An 18,351-nucleotide genomic window follows, 5' to 3' on the forward strand; every position below is an offset into this window, starting at 1 on the left:
TTTGCATACCCTGTCGGTCAATCCTTTGTGTATGGATTTTCAGCTCTTTCCTGTCGTATTGATGATGAAGGATTTAGACAGATCATATTTAGGTCATTGTGGCATCTGTACACGTTTAGAGGCAGTGCTGAGTGAAAGCTCTAAGATTTGCGAGAAGCCCTTGTGTGACATTTATAATATTTCAAGTGTGTGACTGGGATTAACGTGGATCCAAATCACACACTGTATGTGCCAGACACTGCTCTCTTTTGATTAGGAGTGTGAAATATGGAAATGTGTGTGTGTGTGTGTGTGTGTGTGTGAGAGAGAGAGAGAGAGAGAGAGAGAGAGAGAGAGAGAGAGAGAGAGAGAGAGAGAGAGAGAGAGACTCCTTTACTTTCACATTCCTTTATTTATCTCATTTACAGTACCTCTAAAACCATACCAAAACCAAAACTGCTCATGGAAAGGCAATTTCTTATACATAAAAAGAGCACATCAATAATAATAATAATTAAAAAAAAATCATTACAATTATTACTAGACTTCACAATAGTTTCAATTCCACAGAGCACTGAGTATAAAATACATACAATTTAAAAGATATTAGAGATATTCAAGCTTAATTCTTCTTCATAAACCAAATTACATTATTTAGAGCCCAATTTTCTTATTTAGTTATTATTTAATTTAAAATAAGCAAAATCTGCTCTAATTCTGACAGCTACAAGAGCCTTCAGCACAATCTCAGGGTCTACCACACCCTCTCCATTCAGTTTCTTTTTCCATGTAAACCAAATTGCCAACTTTGCTTTACCCACCAAAAAATTGATTAGACATTTTTTTTTTTTTTTTTTTTTTCGGAGGCAACATATCTGGGACCGAATATAAACAATTTCTCATTAAAGACATTCTCTGACTCTTGTCTAAAAACAGAGGGTAGCGCAGAAAATATTCCTTCCATTGTTTTCTTCATTACCCTGAGATACTTATTTCTCTGAACTCTTCCAGTTAACACCATTTTTCAAATCTGCTATCTGTGTACATCTCGTTCTTGCAAAAATGTTATGGACACATTTAGTTTTTAACACTTGTGCTAATATTAGTGGGTTGTTAAATAAAGGTTCAGTCCAATCCAACGTCCTAGATTTGAAAGGATCCTTTTGACTCTGAAAACTGAAACCCATGCTTTCAAGATTAACTGATAGAATGGTGAAGTGTGTCTTAGATCCATATCTTCTAGATCAATTAAAAACAGCTGCACATCATATTTGAAAATGTCTACTTTACGTAACAAGACATGATCTGCATCAGCCCAAAAAGGTCTTGAATACAGCAGTCTTTGTACTGCTTGCAATCTAAAAGCTTTGATTCTGTTATGAATGTCCATCAGACCTTGTCCAATGTTGTCCATTCCCAAAAAAAAAAAAAAAGAAAAAAATCAATGATTTCTTTGTAAACTCTGAACAACAGAATCTGGGGGGTTTAGAACATTCATTTTGTGCCAAAAATCAGAGGCAGCCAGATTGTTTGCAACCAGTACCCTGCCCCTATATGATAGCTGAGGCAGCACCAAGACCATCTAGACAACCGGTCACACATTTTATCCACCATACCATCCTAATTGTTTTTCTTTCTATATTGCTCTGTTTCTAAAAACACTCACAGCATTTTTAGTCCTTCTCTAACCCATTTAACGCCTCCAGGAAGTACTGGAGGAGAACTACCGTGCCATTCTCCTATTAAGTACCCTTCACTCTTGTCCCAATTTACTTTTGCTGTTGAGGCTTTTTCATATTTTTTTAAATCTTCTTTTAAAAACAAAACATCATTGTCACTTTTTATAAAAACAGTTATATCATCAGCATAGGCAGATCAAATTACTGGTCTTTCTTCAAAACCTTCAGCTGAGAACCCTTGTCATTATGAGGCAAACTTGCCTAATACCTCTCTTGACTAACACTGGCTTACATAATCCATCTCCTACCTTCCACATTATGGATGCTCCTCAATATACCAAAAACATTTAGAGTTTCAAAGAGATAACAATGATCAACCCTATCAAAGGCTTTCTCTTGATCAATTGAAAGTATTCCTATATCTTCATTATTCCCATTAGCCACACCAATTTCGTAACAGAAATCAATTATTCAATTTTTTGTACGATTTGGCACACAATAAGTTTGGTAATTATTTATCACATATTCTAGAAACTTTCTGTGACGAGACAGGAGAGGAATGAGGATCTAAATGCAGCCTTTTTAATAAAATAAAGGTAAACAAGGTAACTCAGAACATAATGAAACAAAACACAGGGAACAAAGCACTGCATAATACAGATGAAGACTGACAAAGAAACCAGGGGAAAACAAGGGCTTAAATACACAAGGGAAAACAAGGGAACGAGGAACACCTGGGGAAACAATCAGGGGAAAACCAATCATGAAAAGAAACTACAAAGTACTACAAAACTAACAGGAAACAGGAACAGGGAACTAAACCAGAATTTCAACATAAAAGTCAATACAAAAAACAGGGAATATGTGACCGTTTCAATCGATTTGAAAGACACTTCGCAAAAAATTTATAATCTGTACACAGTATTGCGATTGGTCTCCAATTCTTTTAACTTACCCAAGTCACCTTTCTTAGGTGATAAGGTCAGTACAGCTCTTTTACAACTGCTTGACAAATCTTCTTTTAGAAAACTCCAGAAATGTTTATAAAACTCTATTGGAAGTCCATCTATGCCTGGCGTCCGCCAATAGAGAGTTGTTTCACTGCTTTTGACATTTCTTCCAGCTTTAATTCTTTTTTAAGGCATTGTCTCTGAACATCATTCAACTTTGGCAAGTCCTTTAGTAAACTGTTCATGCAGTCAACAACACAATCTTCTGCTCCAAACAATTGTGTATAAAAGTCTATTGCAAGTTCTCTCATTTCATTGAGGTTGGATGTTAAAGATCTGTCTGGTCTTTTTAAATGAAAATGTACATATTTTTTCTTTCTCCCTCTTTCCGCTTTAAATTTAAAAAGAAAGAACTTGGAGCATCAGTTTCTTTAAGAGAAGAAAAGCGAGTTCCATTTAAAGCTCCCTTGGAACGTTCATGGAAAAGTGATACCAAAGCTTTCCTCTTTTCACCCAATTTTTCTATTTTTGCAGAATCAATCCTTCCTCTATTTGTTTTTATTTGTTTTTCAAGTTTTTTAACCGTATTACTTAAGAGGTTATTATGAGCAGTGTAATTCTGACAAAACAATCTAATTTGGGCCTTTCCTACCTCCCACCATTGTGCAATGTCCTCGTAATCATTTTTTTGTGCTCTCAACTTAGCCCAAAATAAACCACAATTCTCACAAAAGGAAACATCCTGAAATAATTTTATATTAAAATGCCAATAATAACTGGAACATTGTGTTTTCTTTACACTCCCACCATGAATAAATGGTGATCAGTAAATCCATTTGGACAAATAGCTGATTTTACAACTCAATTGCTACTATTTTTACTCATGTAAAATCTATCCATTATACATTTTTCTATCTCACATGAAGGTACAACATTAGCATTATGCTTCTTTGACAATAAAATTGCAACACCTGCACTGATATTGGTATCATGACCACATTTTCCATTCTATTTCATTATTCCTATCACTGTGTGTTTCTTGTAGAAATTTAATAAAGTCTTTATTATAAATACTGTATATTCATATAAAGCTGCTCTTTTCCTACTATCTCTTCCTCTATTAATATTGACTGTCCCTATCTTAATACTCTCCATAAAAAGAGATAAAAGAGGGAGAAAAAATAAAGTCAAAAACTGCAGAAAAGAGCAAGATATCGTGACTTCATAATTTTTTAAGTAAACCTTTCTCTGGCATCTTTCCTCTTCTTAAATTTGTCACAATTGCTTTTTTATGTGAATCTTTTCCTTCTGTTTAATTAATCGAATCCTACTGTCTTCTGAATTTTTGCCAACATTATCAAGAATTTTTTTTTACATCTGGAAAGAATACTCGCACTTCAAACGGCTTGCCGGTGAATTTACTGTATACAGTTGATCATCTCCATTCTGAGAAAGAAGGTCTGACATTTCTGAAAAAATTGTCATCACTTATCTCAACTGTTTTCTCAGTGATACTATTTGTCCCTATCTGTGACAAAAAATGTGCAACATCTCCATCACTATTAAGGCTTATTCCTAAATCATGTTGCACAGTTTCCACTCCAACTTCATCACCGATACACGCCACAATTTCCTCACCACGTCCATCACAATTTCTTACAATTTCCTCCTGATTTTTCTGCATTTCGTTCTGTACGATTTCATCTTCATTGTTCTCAGTCTCATCCAAATCTTTTCTTTCATCTGTTTTCATTTCATTCTCTACTGGCGCGCTCGGCCCAGCCATTTCAAAATCAATTGTGTTTTCATTATTTTCATTGAGAGTTTTGTGCGGGCATGCATTTTTATTTTTTTATTTTTTTGTGCCCAATGTCTCCGCATTCAAAGCATTTTAAGCTTCCAGTACTTGCATAGATCATATAGGATTTACCTTCATGTACAACACGAAAAGAGATATCCAAAGTTGGTGAGTCCAGAAACGTAAACACTTGGCGTCTAAACCAGTGTGTATTTGGCAAGAATACATCTCTATTTTGTGTTTTGGATATTCTGCAAGACAGTTCTTTCTGTTTTTCTCTGTCTCTCACTATGTCTCTCTCTCTCTCTCTCTCTCTCTCTCTCTCTCTCTCTCTCTCTCTCTCTCTCTCTCTCGTATTATTTATTTTACAGTAGTATTAATGAAACTTGGTTTTAGTAAGTAACATCACTCATGGATGTAACAATAGCTTTGTGAGGGAGATATGAGCTTATATTCTCACTATGAGAAGAACAGCAGTTCTTTGAAGAGAGTTTGTGTGTGTGATGCTAGTGCTATTTTGCCTCATTTAGGTTTCACCAAAACCCTTGGCAGGAGTGGAAAAGTAATGAGCCCTAAACACTGACTCCTCCTAATTTTATTTCATGTTATTTCATTTGATTTTATGCTATTTATTTCTTCCTCTCCACGGAGCACTATAGCACAGCGAGTGCTTGCGGCTACGCTAAATTGTCAAATTACCATTTTGAAACAGCACAAACAGGGTATTAGCAATCATGAGCTATTGCCAATCCACCACCTCTCGAGCGTTTGAAAGGTACAGAGCGCAGACGTCCGCTTGTGATTTGCACCGCATGTGGTGTGACTCTACGTTAATGGACCTTAGTTTGAATATTTAAAGGGCCTGAAAAGAAAGAAGATGGTGGATCAAAAGTAGACATGCAGTCACCAAGGAGAGAAAGAGAGAGATTATGTCAGCAAGTGCAGCATTTTCACTCAACCCAAATGATTAAACAGATTACAGAATTAAGAGAACACAGATATAAACCTACATTATTAAGTTAATAAATACGATTGTTAGAGACTCTATGAGATCAAAATTGGGCTTTTTTTAGTTTTGATGCTATAAACTTTGAGAGCATTAATATGTGTGTTTACACTGTATGTGTGCTACATTGTTTACACTTTCGGGAGGAATCAACATATGAATAACTCACTTAAAGTTGTCCCTGCATAATCAGCTTGAGAAGTAGAAAGTATATTAACTTAACAAAAAATTACACATCACATTTAATGGTGGAGTGTGTAATTTCTGTGCTACTAGTGGCACCAAATGGAATTACAAAAATAAAGTGTTTTCAAACAACCTTAACCAACAGCCCTCATACTCATCACGCCCTTTTGCACTCTCTGATTCCCTATGAACAAATAGGCCATTCAAAATAAAATATGATAAAAACTTATAACGTCTTAATTAATAGGGTTGGGAATCTTAAGGAATTTTACGATTCTGGTTCCGATTCCTCATAACGATTCCGGTTCCTTAACAGTTCCAGTAACGATTCCAGTAATTCTTTTAGTACTTTTTTTTTTTTTTAAATAATTATTTAGAAATGAGAAATGCAATTCTTATTGCATTTACTACCCTCTGCTGTCTATTACCAAATAATGAGATCATTTCAGATTTGTACAGAGCAGATAAAACAAATCAGAAAAACATTTAATACAGTTCTTGTAAAAGGTGTATTTGCAGACTTTTAGAAACATAAATACAATCCAATAATAGTTCCTTACTCTATTTTAAATAAATCTAAACCAACACAAAATGTGATGGCATATTTTATTAAATCATTTATTATTTTATAAAATTCCACTTCCATTACAAAATTCAGGCTTGTGAGACTTCAACAGTTCTTATTTAATTTCGAGTTGGTCATTCATAACTTGCACATCAGTATCAGATTATTTGTAAACTGGAAGCGCTGTATGTTTCGCGCAGTAGATTCAAAAGAACCAGCTCATTAGAATGGTTCTTTCAGGATCTTACTATACTGGAAGCACCATATGTTTTGCGCTGTTGATTCAAAAGAACCGGCTCCTTTGAATAATTATTTCGGGAATCGAACTGTACCGGAAGCGCATATGTTTCACGCTGTAAGAGTAGAGGGCAGCGCTGCTGCAAAGATGCACTGCTGGGAACACTGTCGGAGTATTTGAGGACGGTGTTCCAGCAAACATCGGTGGAAAATTGCATGCTGGAGAACAGTTAACGGAAACGAAAGTCACAAAGATCATATGATTCCGGTATTTTGTAAAGAATGGAACAAGAACCGGTTCTCAGTTCCCAACCCTGGTAATAAACAAGACTGGACAGTAAGCGTTGCAGAGGAATCGGCTTGTCTGATAACATTGCCGGTGTTACAGTTCAACTGGTTTTCATGTTAAAGGTAGAGTAATCGATTCCTGAGAAAGACTGTTGATATTTGAACTCAACAGCCAAACTAATACACCCCTCCCTTCAGTGCTCCTTCATAAGCTCCGTCCCCCAAATTCATCCTCATCCATTGTCAATGCTGTGTGTTGTTTGGATCGGTTCGATCCACTTTGTTTATTTTCCCATTTACAAACACCAGATTTTTTTTCAGCACACACACACAGAACAGACAGCTAGTGGACCATGAAAAGATATTCACGGAATTTGACAAAAAGTGTATTAGATTAAAATTACATACTCCACTTAAAAAAAGCATGAAACACAAGTGAGACTTGACTCAGAATGTGTGAATTTGATGTTAGCATGTTGCTAAGCTAACGAAGAAGGAAAAAAACAATTCCGTCTTGGAATTTGTCCAAAACAAGTTATCTTAAAGGGAACGTAATGTCATAGTCTACCTACTTCCTGTCTCTTCCTCCCTCCCTCTCTCTCTCTCTCTCTCTCTCTCTCTCTCTCTCTCACACACACACACACACACACACAATCTTTCTAAGCCTCCTCCATGTTCAGTCAGTGCTAATTCACCCTAAAACTGATCTCAGATCAGCATTAATAGTTACAAAATGGTATTGACATGCAGTACTCCCAAATGACACACCATAATGTGTTTTGATCCATATGGCAAGACAGATAGCTTTAATGTACCACAATCTGTACCATATCGAACTTCCTCTGAGGAATGTTGTGGAGAGTCTTTTGAGGAATGAGTGTGCTGAAATGGCTCAGTTCCATTGTCCACCAATAGTGACGGATTCTCCAATGTGGTGAAATCAAGTCCATTTGTTTCCCCTCTTGTTTAGGTTGTTCAGTCACCATAATGGTATAACGGACAGTAGAATTTACTGCTTTGATTCAGCGGGAGGTCTTTCCCACTAAAACAAAAGTTTAGGGCTCACAACTGAGTGAATTAATCATTCCCACACCAACCAGTCTAACAGGGGCATCCTTCATTGTGTGTGTGTGTGTGTGTGTGTGTGTGTGTGTGTGTGTGTGAGTGTGTTAGTGTGTTTGGTGTAGTTTATTTTGCAGGGCTAATATTTGCTCAGCTACAAGTTGTCAACTGTGGTACCTAAGGTCTCACCCTCTTAATCGAAGTGTTCCCTAGCATCAATAATGCAGGTCTGTTGAATTATTCAGTGAGACCCAGAATTTTCAAAATGGAATAGTGGGATTTTTGTCACCTCTCTGGCTGCAGGAGACTGGCGTACCAATCATTCCCACTCGCATCATTTTCCTTTACTTCCAGTTTCCCCTCCTACACAGTTAGCTCTGGAACCAGACTTGGATAATTTATCCCTGGAGGATGATGCTTAGTCTCTGTCACTCAAAACATTCAACCAACGATATGAGGAAAATAGTCAGCAAATCTCCAAAATGGCAGGCATTTCCTCACTTTTTACCAGCTTGCTTTCTTTTTTATGACAATTTGGGTTATACATTTCAAAATTTGGACCAGAACTAGACCAAATCTATATTTTTCAGCCTTAAAACTGCAGGGCAACAAAACTGAAATGGTGTTTTATATCAGTGGTTCCCAACCACAGTCTTTGTGTGTGTTTGGTGTAGTTTATTGTGCAGGACTGATATAAAACTGTCTAAAGACCTTGACTCCATGGCAACTGTCACAAAACTGTATTAAATGTCACTGCATCTTTTCACAACTTTATGTGGACAAAACGCACAATGTGCTTTTACGTTTATTTTTCTTGGATCTTAAAAATGAATCAGGATTTTGTGACTTCATTACCCCACACTGCAAAACCTATTAAAACTGCATACCTTGTTGACATGTTTATAATGAGACCATCAAGCAGCTGCAGGGCTCTTTGTCAATAATCACTAATATGGGTTGGGACCAAAAAAGGTTGGGAGCCACTGTTTTATATCACATTGGGTCGGTACAATGATTAATTGATACCACCCAAACATGACAAATTCTGTCATAATTTACTCACACTCACATGTTGTTCCAAACTGTATGACTTCTGTAGAACACAAAATGAGATGTGATTTGGGAGAAAGAAATAATTTTATCAAATAACAACTTACATTTATGTCTGTTCCTCAAAGTTACTGTGGCTGCAGAAGACTTGGAATATAGTGCATAAGTCATACTGACTACTTTTATGGTGCTTTTGCATCTTATTTGGAGCTTGACAGACCCTGGACTGTGTGTGATGTCATTGTATGGGAAAGAGCAGTGTCAACATTCTGCTAAACATCTTTTTGTGTTCCATGGAAGAAAGTCATATGGGTTTGGAACAACGTGAGATTTAATAAATGACAGAGGTTTCATTTTAAAATAAAGTTTTATGACAATAGTTTTGAGGATATCTGTGATTTTAATAGTATTTTTTTTTTTTTTTTCTATTTACTTCTCTTTTATTCTAGCTTCTGGTAAGGAAGTAGAACCAATAAATGATTAATGGATGTATTTATATGCTTCCGAAGCACTAACAAATGATTCACAGTTCACTGTGAGTTTCCTTGATTTTTTTCAGAGGGTGAAGCTGACATTTTTGTAAAGTCTCGTCTTGAGTTCTTCCTTCTTACACATTTAGCACATAGTTGGATTAAAGTGCTATTATTCATTACACATATCAGCATGCCAATCCGATTTCAAAAACAGTGCACGTCCCTCCTGATTGCAATGATTATCAAGATGCCCACAAACTCCACCAGATTTTTTCGTGTGTCAGACCTGCAGAAACATGCATTTAATGTACAGAAACATAACTCACTGCCATTTTCTTAGTCATTTTGCCCTCGTTATCAGTGAAAAGTTTATCTGAAACATCATTAGCCATTTTACACCTTCGTTGTAGTTTCAGTCACTGTTTTTATTGTTAGTATACAATAATTGGTCGGTGTGTGCCCTCAGCTTTAATGACATATAAATGGAAAACTTTGTTATAGTGGATGCTTATTGTGCTAAAACACACCAGAACATGGGCAAAATTACGACTGTTTGTTTGTTCAGTCATTCATTGGGCATGGATGGGTTGTTGGGTCTGGCTAATTGGGAGTCTGTAGCAGAGTGCTCTTTGGTCTAATCAATAGCCATTCACGAAGCAATAACATAACAGAGGATTGCAGCTCGACTAGCCTGAGAGAGACCAACATGAATTCCGCAAACAATCTAACCCAGAGACCCTTGTTATTACTTGTGCTGTTCTGTTCTCTGTTATGTTTTTTGTTTTGTTTTTTTGTTTGTTTGTTTTTTTTTTTTTTTTGCTTTATTTTTGTTTTGTTTTGTTTTGTTTTATTTTGCGCTTTGCATTGCTTTTATTTTGTTTTGCTTTTTGTTTTGTTTTGTACCATTTAGTTTAATTCAGAAAACAAAACAATGTTTGTTGTGTTCGTAAAGTCTTCGTTTGGCACTCAAAAAATTTCAATGAGATAAAAAAAAAAAAAAAAAAAGAAAAACTTTAAGCAAATTTTATTTAGTTAATATGTTAAATTAGAAAGCCCTGAATTTTTTTATATATATATTTGTATTTGTATTTTTATTTATTTTATTTTTATTTTTTTAAATTGTCTATGAACCCCCTAGCGCCTCCTTTATGGCCCATTGTTTAAAAACCTCTGGTTTAGAGAGATGAGTGTGTTAATACCAGAGGCCTTGAATCACATATGAGTGTAACAGGACATTGTAAATATGCTATTATAATACAATACTTTTCATCAAAGCCAATTGTGTGATATTAGGAGAGCTGCGTATGCCGGCAGTGGCTCTGGCATGTGGTAGAATTTTATCACAACTGTATTGTGACCCTCTGTCGTGGGTGGTGTTTGCCAAATGATAAATACTCTTGAAAGGTTTTTTATTTCAAGTGGCTCTTTGTTGGGAATCAGGCAGATTTGAATTAGATGTTCACAACAGACAGATTAGTATACTAGTTTGACACCCTCTTGAAACTGGTCTGTTCTAATCAAATGTTTTCTCCTCCTCTGTCCTTCTCTCTTCCCCTCCCTCCGATCCTGTCTTTCTCACCCTTCCTGTCTTTTTTCCCTCCATCCTCCTCATCCCTCCCTCCTCATTACGCTCTGCGATTCCAGTGGCGGCCACGAAAAACAAAGTGAGAGGTGAGTTGGATCCTCCATCTTACCTGCTGCCTGATAAATGGGGAGACACTGTTCTCAATAAGCTGAGCTGAGAGCCGCCTTATCACTGCTATGAGCCAGTTAGACAGGGGGGTTCAGGGGAGTTATTTTTTGCTATTTACTGCCCTTCTTTATTTCTCTACCCCAATCCTCCTCCAACCACTTCCTCCTTTTGCTTTACTTCCTATGCCATTTTTTTCCAACTATATTTCTTGTCAACTTTATGTACTAACAGCAAAGCTTCTGAGCTTCTGAACAGTGCTGCACAGAGCTTAGCAAGTAGTGAACAAGTTATTGTAGGCTAACTGCAGTATGAAAATGAAAATAAAATCAATTATATGATGATTTACATGATTTATATGAGCCTTGATAAAAAGCCCACACATTTACTTTGAAAAGAGCCATTTCTGGGGACCAGAATTTTATAGAAACTCAGCGCTGGCCAACTTGGATCAATAAGCAACTACTTAGGAACACCCTACAGCAAACCTTTTTGAACAAGCAGAAAATGTAAAAATATGTTTAATAAGTAAAACTGCAACATACTGCAGATCAGAGACATGTTACTTGAAAAAAAAAAAAAACAGTTTTCTTTTTTTTTACAGTACTCTGACAAAAATTAAGGATACATCTTACCTTATATATTTTAGTTTTGTAAATTAAAGTTGAATTCTTCTTGACAAAAAGTATGAAAAAATATTTCTCAGTGAATCTGCAGGCTAAGATATTTGTGGTCGCACAAACATATTTCATATTCTAACATTTAAAAGCTTCATCACTAATTGTATATTTACAGTATACAATAATTGCTCTGGAGCCCAATCATTCATACATCATATATCTTGACTAACAACTGGTGTCAAAATGAAATTGTTTGCCAAGCAGTGTGAGTCACCTACAGCTGTATGCATTTCAAACTCTGTCCAAATATGTTGACAAAGGATTTTTTTTTACAAGATATCACTTGCATTATATCAGGGCACACTTTATGTTTACTTTATGCAGAGCTGCCTTTAATCTGACCCTGTGGTTTACGACTGAATTCCGTTCCGCTTTATTGTGACAGTGCGTCCTTCAGACCACGGCTGTATAATTTCATGCTTCCTGTTTGCCACGTAGTTAGATGTTACATTTAAAAGACACTTCTTATTTACCCACAAACCCATAAACACATTTATTTAGCTATATAATAAAGGACATGAATACTGCAAGCAGGCATAACACAGTAACTACACATATTTTCAGTTGAGTTATGACCAAAGTCGGATCTTTTAGACTATGATCGCTCCTGTGACGGATGGATTTGGCTCAACTCTGCTCAGATTCAGAGAAAATGGAGTGTCAAATTTGCAGTAACTACAAAATCCATGCTAAAACCAAGTTACATTGAAGCCATTTTTTTTTTTCTAGTTAAGTGTTTGATGTAGAACATTTTGCATAAATTATTGTTTTAGTATTTAATTATTAATACTACAGATTATTCCAAACCATACCCCAAAAATAAAATGTTTGGTGTTTTTAGAATTTATAAAAGAATGAATGTACAGTCTATTTTAGAAATCATCTTTCCAATTGAGGACATCCCTAGTTGTCAGATTTAGCTAACTTATAACAATATCTAAGTAAACCTAAACACAAACAGTCACACACAGTCAATAAATTCCAACAGCTATATTTAACTCAACAATAGCCAGTTGAAGTATTTGTAAAAAGTGAAAATCTGAATGTGACATTTCTTTGCTGTCCCAAAAGTCCACCTGATTTTTTGTGGGAGAAAAACTATCACCTGCAAATATTTGGACTCGGTATGAGATGAGGCCGACGTGTATGCATACAGAATGAATGGTACGCTATCAGTGACTGAGTTCTCCAAACCAGCTGCTCACCTCATGACTAATGCATGATTCGTACTCTTCACACACACCTCAGATGACAATTTTACCTGTGTGCCATCTGCCTGCTATGGGACCCTTCCCCGCTTCATGCATGGCCTTGTCTTGGTATGTGTGTGTGCGCGCTTAGCAAGTTACAGAGTTCTTTTTGTCGACAGCACTTCCATAGGCAAGCTTGATCTGCACAGAGGCATCGTTCCCTTTTGATTGAGTAAATTACAGAATTAAAAAGTGAGAAAAAAAGACTTGCTACAACAAAGCAACTGTGATTGGGATGTTTGTTTACAATGGCAAGAGCAGCTGCATACTGGTCTAATTGTGCGAATGAAAGTGGAACCGCTGAGGCCAGTTCATTTGTTGTTTGCTAATTGATTAGATTTCTCTAAATCAGAAATTAAATGTCTTGAAAGAAATCTTGCCCTGCACTGTAAGTGTTGGGTTCGAGTACACCTTAGTTGAGTCTGAGTCAAGTCCTAGTCTTTAAACAATTGAGTCCATGTTGAGTCCGAGTCCAAAAAGGGCCGAGTTGGACTCAAGACTGAGTCCATAACAGGCCGAGTCCGAGTTGAGTCTGAATGAATCTGTTCATGAATCTGAATTAAAATTGTAACCGTAAACTCAACATCAATATTTTAAGCTTATTTTAAAATTCACAACTAAGAAAAAACAGTTTGTCAGTATAAATGTAACAAAAACACCTCTGTTGTCCATATATACATTTTATGATTAGTATCCCGCTGAACAGACTTCAAAGTGGTTTCAGAATGAAAGCATATGCTTTAGGTGTATGAAGACAAATCTGTCCTTCAACAAACATCTTATTGCATTCTGTTGACATTTCAATTATTTGTCGCTTTTTCCCCTCCACTCAAACTTAGACTAATGAAAGTAAAAACTGCGTTAGTCATTACAACCAAGGTTATGTTTCGAATTTTTATTTAGTTTTTATTTCTACTTCATTTTAAATTATTCAATTCAATTTAATTTAGTTTTATTTAAAATTATCCCCATCTAAAAAAAAAAGAACATTCATTTGAAATCTTTTTCTCTATCTGTCGACTGATTTGGGAAAATACAGTACATACAAACGAGTCAACAGTAGTAATTAGCACTCACTGAGAAGTTACGTCTCACGATTTGACTGCAAATGCTGCATCCAAAAACACTGGAAAATCCCACTCATAATATTAGGGCCATGTCGTCACAGACATGATTTTCTAGTTAATTTGTGGGAAACCGCACAATGCAGGGCAGTTCTGCGTGCTGCTTGTGTACCTAAATCCCTGATGCGTCCGTGTGCATCTCGCAACAGCTGCTGCAGAAGATAAAAAAAATACAAAATTATATTTGCTTGAGCAGCAGCCATGTTGGTTTGAAATCTTTAAATACCAACCAAAGAAAATTTCATTGAGCTCTTCTTTAACTGCAAAATTTTGAGTCATAAATTTAACAAAATTGGCTAAAAGTTACCCGGTTGTTTACAATAAAAATAAAATAAAATAAACATTTAATCTAGGGTGTGCAATCTTTTCCAGAATTTTTTTTTTGTTATACTGGTTGAAAGTCTCTTCACATCCTGATAGCAATCAATAATTTAAGAAATTATTATTTAAAAAAAAAAAAAAAAATATATATATATATATCTTCTGTGGAAGGGACAGGACTAAAAAATGATCGACCAATCATTGCATTCGGTCCGAATGTAATGATAGGATGTCCTTCCTGTCTGTCAATCTATATTTGCATACCGCCGCGCAACTCGTTTGCGCAGACAATCACATGTCATCAGCACGGGTTCCTTGAAGCCATGCAGAGTAAGTAAAAGGTAATCTGAAACCACTGCGATCAATTCCAACATGTCTCTCCTCCTGGCCCTTAGATTCTGCTCTGTGTGTGTGTTCATGTGTGATAGAGGAGGCGTGGCTTTGGAGACACCTCTGAAGCGAGGGCGGGCTCTATGCTTTCAAAGCTAGCTTGCTAACTGCTAGCCTCTCTGGATTACACACCCTAGCTTTAAAATAAAAATGTCATAACCAACTAAATTCATCTTGTAACATGAAGTTTAGCTTCATACACAAGCTGTCATCGAATAATAAATTTATTTTTATAGTCTATAATTAAATTCTAAACAAAACATTTCACTGCCCAAAATATCCTAATATTTTATTGTGCATGGTTGAATGTTGTGAATGGTGGACAAGTGCTGTAAAAGAACATATTTTAAGCAGCTCCTCAGAGCTTGAAAATAGTCAGTCAATAATAAATAGGTGCTGTTTATCTGTTTAGAGTCACTGTCTGCTTTTGCAATAATGTTTTTTTTCCCGACTATTAAAAATATTACACAGTTAATTCAAGTTATTATGGACCAGTTCAAGCTGACAACACTGCATGGACCACAAGAGACTACAGAAGCCTACATGTGTAGATACATTACACCTAAAAAGACTTAATATCCAATATTAATACTATTTTTATCTATTTTTATTTCGATACTGTGAGAGACATGATGTGGGTGACTTGACTCAATGAAGTTCTTGCTTTTAAGTTTTTAATTACGATGAAACCGCAATGCGAGCACCGTCTTGGCTGCGCAATCGCCACACGCAATTTTGCCAGCTGTCAGGTCCCGTGTCATGTGAAACTACCTTGTTTAGTTTTTTTTACATTGGCTACATACCCGCCTTTATGTTTCTGTTGTGCCAGCCGCCTCGGTAGTCGATGTCATTCAGTAGTCTCTGTAGTAACATTCAAGCGTATTGGTTGACTGAAGAGTGTGCCTGTGCACGTGCGTATGTGTGTGTGGGTGTGTTTGCTTAAACACAGTAAAACAACTCTGGCTAGTCTACGACTTCAGTGGCTAATACAGCTGCATGCAGACAGAGATGTGTTCATTAATTTCTGTTTTTTTATTTTTTATTTTTTTTTCATTGCATCACAAATGTCAGGGACTCGGCTGGACTCGAGTTCCAAAGGCTCGAGTCCGAGTCCAAACTCGAGTACCCCAACTCTACTGCACTGTGTCTGGGTGGTTTAGTGTCCATGTTTTCTGTGTTTAATCACTTTTATTTAGAGGACGGTCACAGCCAACTCATTAGAGACCTTGCAATTAGTACTATAATAGGTTAAGAAGAAGTATAGCCGTGCTGTAATGGTATTGGACTGCTGGGGTGTAAAAGGCAACATATTGTCTACATGTCTACATAGTACTTTAAACTTTTTTTTAAAGGAGCAACCTGGTCTCATGAAAATTATGTGACAGTGCCGACATTTTTGCTAAATTATATTGCATAATTCCTTACATGTGCTGCGGAAGTTCCAAGGTGAAATGTACAATGTGTGTGTGGCGCTAACAGCAAGTTAAATTTTCTACCAAACAGATGAGGTTAAGGTTAATGCTCTATTAAGTTATTAATCAACAAAACCTACCTCTTTACCCTAAACCTAAATCTAACTGATAGTGTCATAATGAGCAAATGTGAGATGAAAAACACAATTGCACACTTTGGAGTCACAGTTTGGTACGGTTTCGGTACAGCAGGGAAAACAAAGAATCTTTCTTTAAATTATTTATTTTGAAAACACAGGTCCCATGTTGCTCCGCAATCTTTTTTCATTTTAGTCCTAAGCAGTTTGTGTTGTTCATGCTAAGATATGTAATAATTTGTGTAACCGTGTGTACTGTACTAAAGGCCCTGTATCCATTCTGTTTGGCACGGATACATGTACTGTTGCAGCCCTAACATTATTACATAGTTTCGAGGGAAATCAATCTTTTATGTCAACTTATTTATTTGGTTTGGTCTGCTTCGCGTCAGGGTCCTGATCACCCTGTTGGGGTTTATTTTTCTATAACAACCAGCTGACTGTACATTATCCCCATACAATGGCATTGTGTAAGGCATAGGGGAAAAAGTAAGTGTTTATGAACTGATAATCTGCAGTTTTACTAGTGGTTTGTGTGAAAGGAAAGTCATTGAAGTTGTAGTGCCTCGAGTGTTCATTTGACCAAGAAACTGACACTGTACTTACAGTACAAGTAGCAATGTAAAAATAATTTTGCAAAAATCCAGGTTAGTAACATGATTCTTTTAGGCCAGGTTGCAAAGGACCATTAAAAATCTGGTTTAAATATTCAAATCCCCTTTAAAATTGCATGCAATATTATAAAACAGTTCGGCTGAAGGGACAGAATATCCTGAATTAAATCAATTATGTTTAGTGTTTGTATCCTTGTTTGTCAAATCGTATCAAAAGGATTTTCTCAGTGATGCTCATATTCAGGTCTTTTAGTTTTGTGATAGTTGTTCATGAGTCCTTGTTTGTCCTGAGCAGTTAAACAGCCCACAGTTCTTCAGAAAAATCCTCCAGGTCCTGCACATTCTTTGGCTTTCCAGCATCTTCTACATATTTGACCCCTTTCCAACAGTGACTGTATGATTTTGGGATCCATCTTTTCACACAGGGGACACATGATGGACTCATACACAACTATTACAAAGGGTGAACGCATTCACTGACGCTCAAGAAGGCAACATGATGCATCAAGAGCCAGAGCATGTAAACTTTTCACTTAATTTTTCCACAGCACTGTGAATGTTTAATGGGATGTGTTCAATAAAGAGATTAAATATTATAACTGTTTGTGTGTTGTTATCGTAAGCACATTGTGTTTGTCTATACTTGTGATTAAATGAAATTTTATGACCAATTAATGCAGAAAAACAATTAATTCCAAAGGGTTCACATACTTTTTCTTGCCACTGTATATTCTATCCCCAATATCCTGTGTGGCCCATTCCTACCTGTTCTCTTTACCTGCTTTGTCATTTTCTATCATCTCTTCGTTGTCCTCTACATCTTCATTGCTGAGTAAACAGACCATTATCTTAGTGTTATACATACTACAATGTTAACTTTAAGTATGAAACTACTTGCATATATATACTATGAAAGAGTGGTTAAAAACTACCAAAAATATATTTTTAAAAGTGCTTAAAACTATTAAACTATTAAAAACTAAAAGATATGGTAGATCAGGTCTTCAAGACATATCTATTTTTATGAACAGCCATGTACAAAGCAATAAAACGGTTTTATTTGCTAAACAGTAAATTATTAATTACATTTTATCTGCACCATTATTTTCAACAGAAACAGAAGAAAAATGCTTAATTGTTCCAAATGATTGTTCTAAGCAACCTCTCCATCACAAGCAAGTCAGTGACTTAGCCTCTGGAATTATTAAATTATATCTCAATGAGGTAATTTACTCACACCACATCCAGTGGTGATATCGTGTTTGACTGCACGCTGCAAGACTGGTGAAAAGCCCAATAACTAGGTTTTGTGTTTGGAGGTGGAAGGCTCTGTTAACAATTTTAACAATCTCCTCAGTTTCTCTCGAATATAAATCGAACGCCCATTCACAAACGTACCGCGACTTTTTTATTTTTTGAGTGACGGAGATACTCTGAAATGAACTGATATTAACGTTAAT

The 18,351-nt window shown here is 36.1% G+C and overlaps 1 protein-coding gene across 2 annotated transcripts in view; it reads left to right on the forward strand.

Annotated features, from left to right (window-relative positions):
• LOC127433030 (cell adhesion molecule 2-like) overlaps window positions 1–18,351 on the forward strand; it is a 633,917-nt gene that overhangs the window by 486,924 nt on the left and 128,642 nt on the right. For both annotated transcript variants that reach the window (XM_051684644.1, XM_051684645.1), the window contains exon 3: window positions 10,918–10,944. In XM_051684644.1, coding sequence (XP_051540604.1) covers window positions 10,918–10,944 — 27 coding nt within the window. The remainder of the gene's footprint in view (window positions 1–10,917; window positions 10,945–18,351) is intronic.

The sequence above is a fragment of the Myxocyprinus asiaticus genome, chromosome 42 (genome assembly GCF_019703515.2).
Source record: "Myxocyprinus asiaticus isolate MX2 ecotype Aquarium Trade chromosome 42, UBuf_Myxa_2, whole genome shotgun sequence".
Lineage (NCBI taxonomy): Eukaryota > Metazoa > Chordata > Actinopteri > Cypriniformes > Catostomidae > Myxocyprinus > Myxocyprinus asiaticus.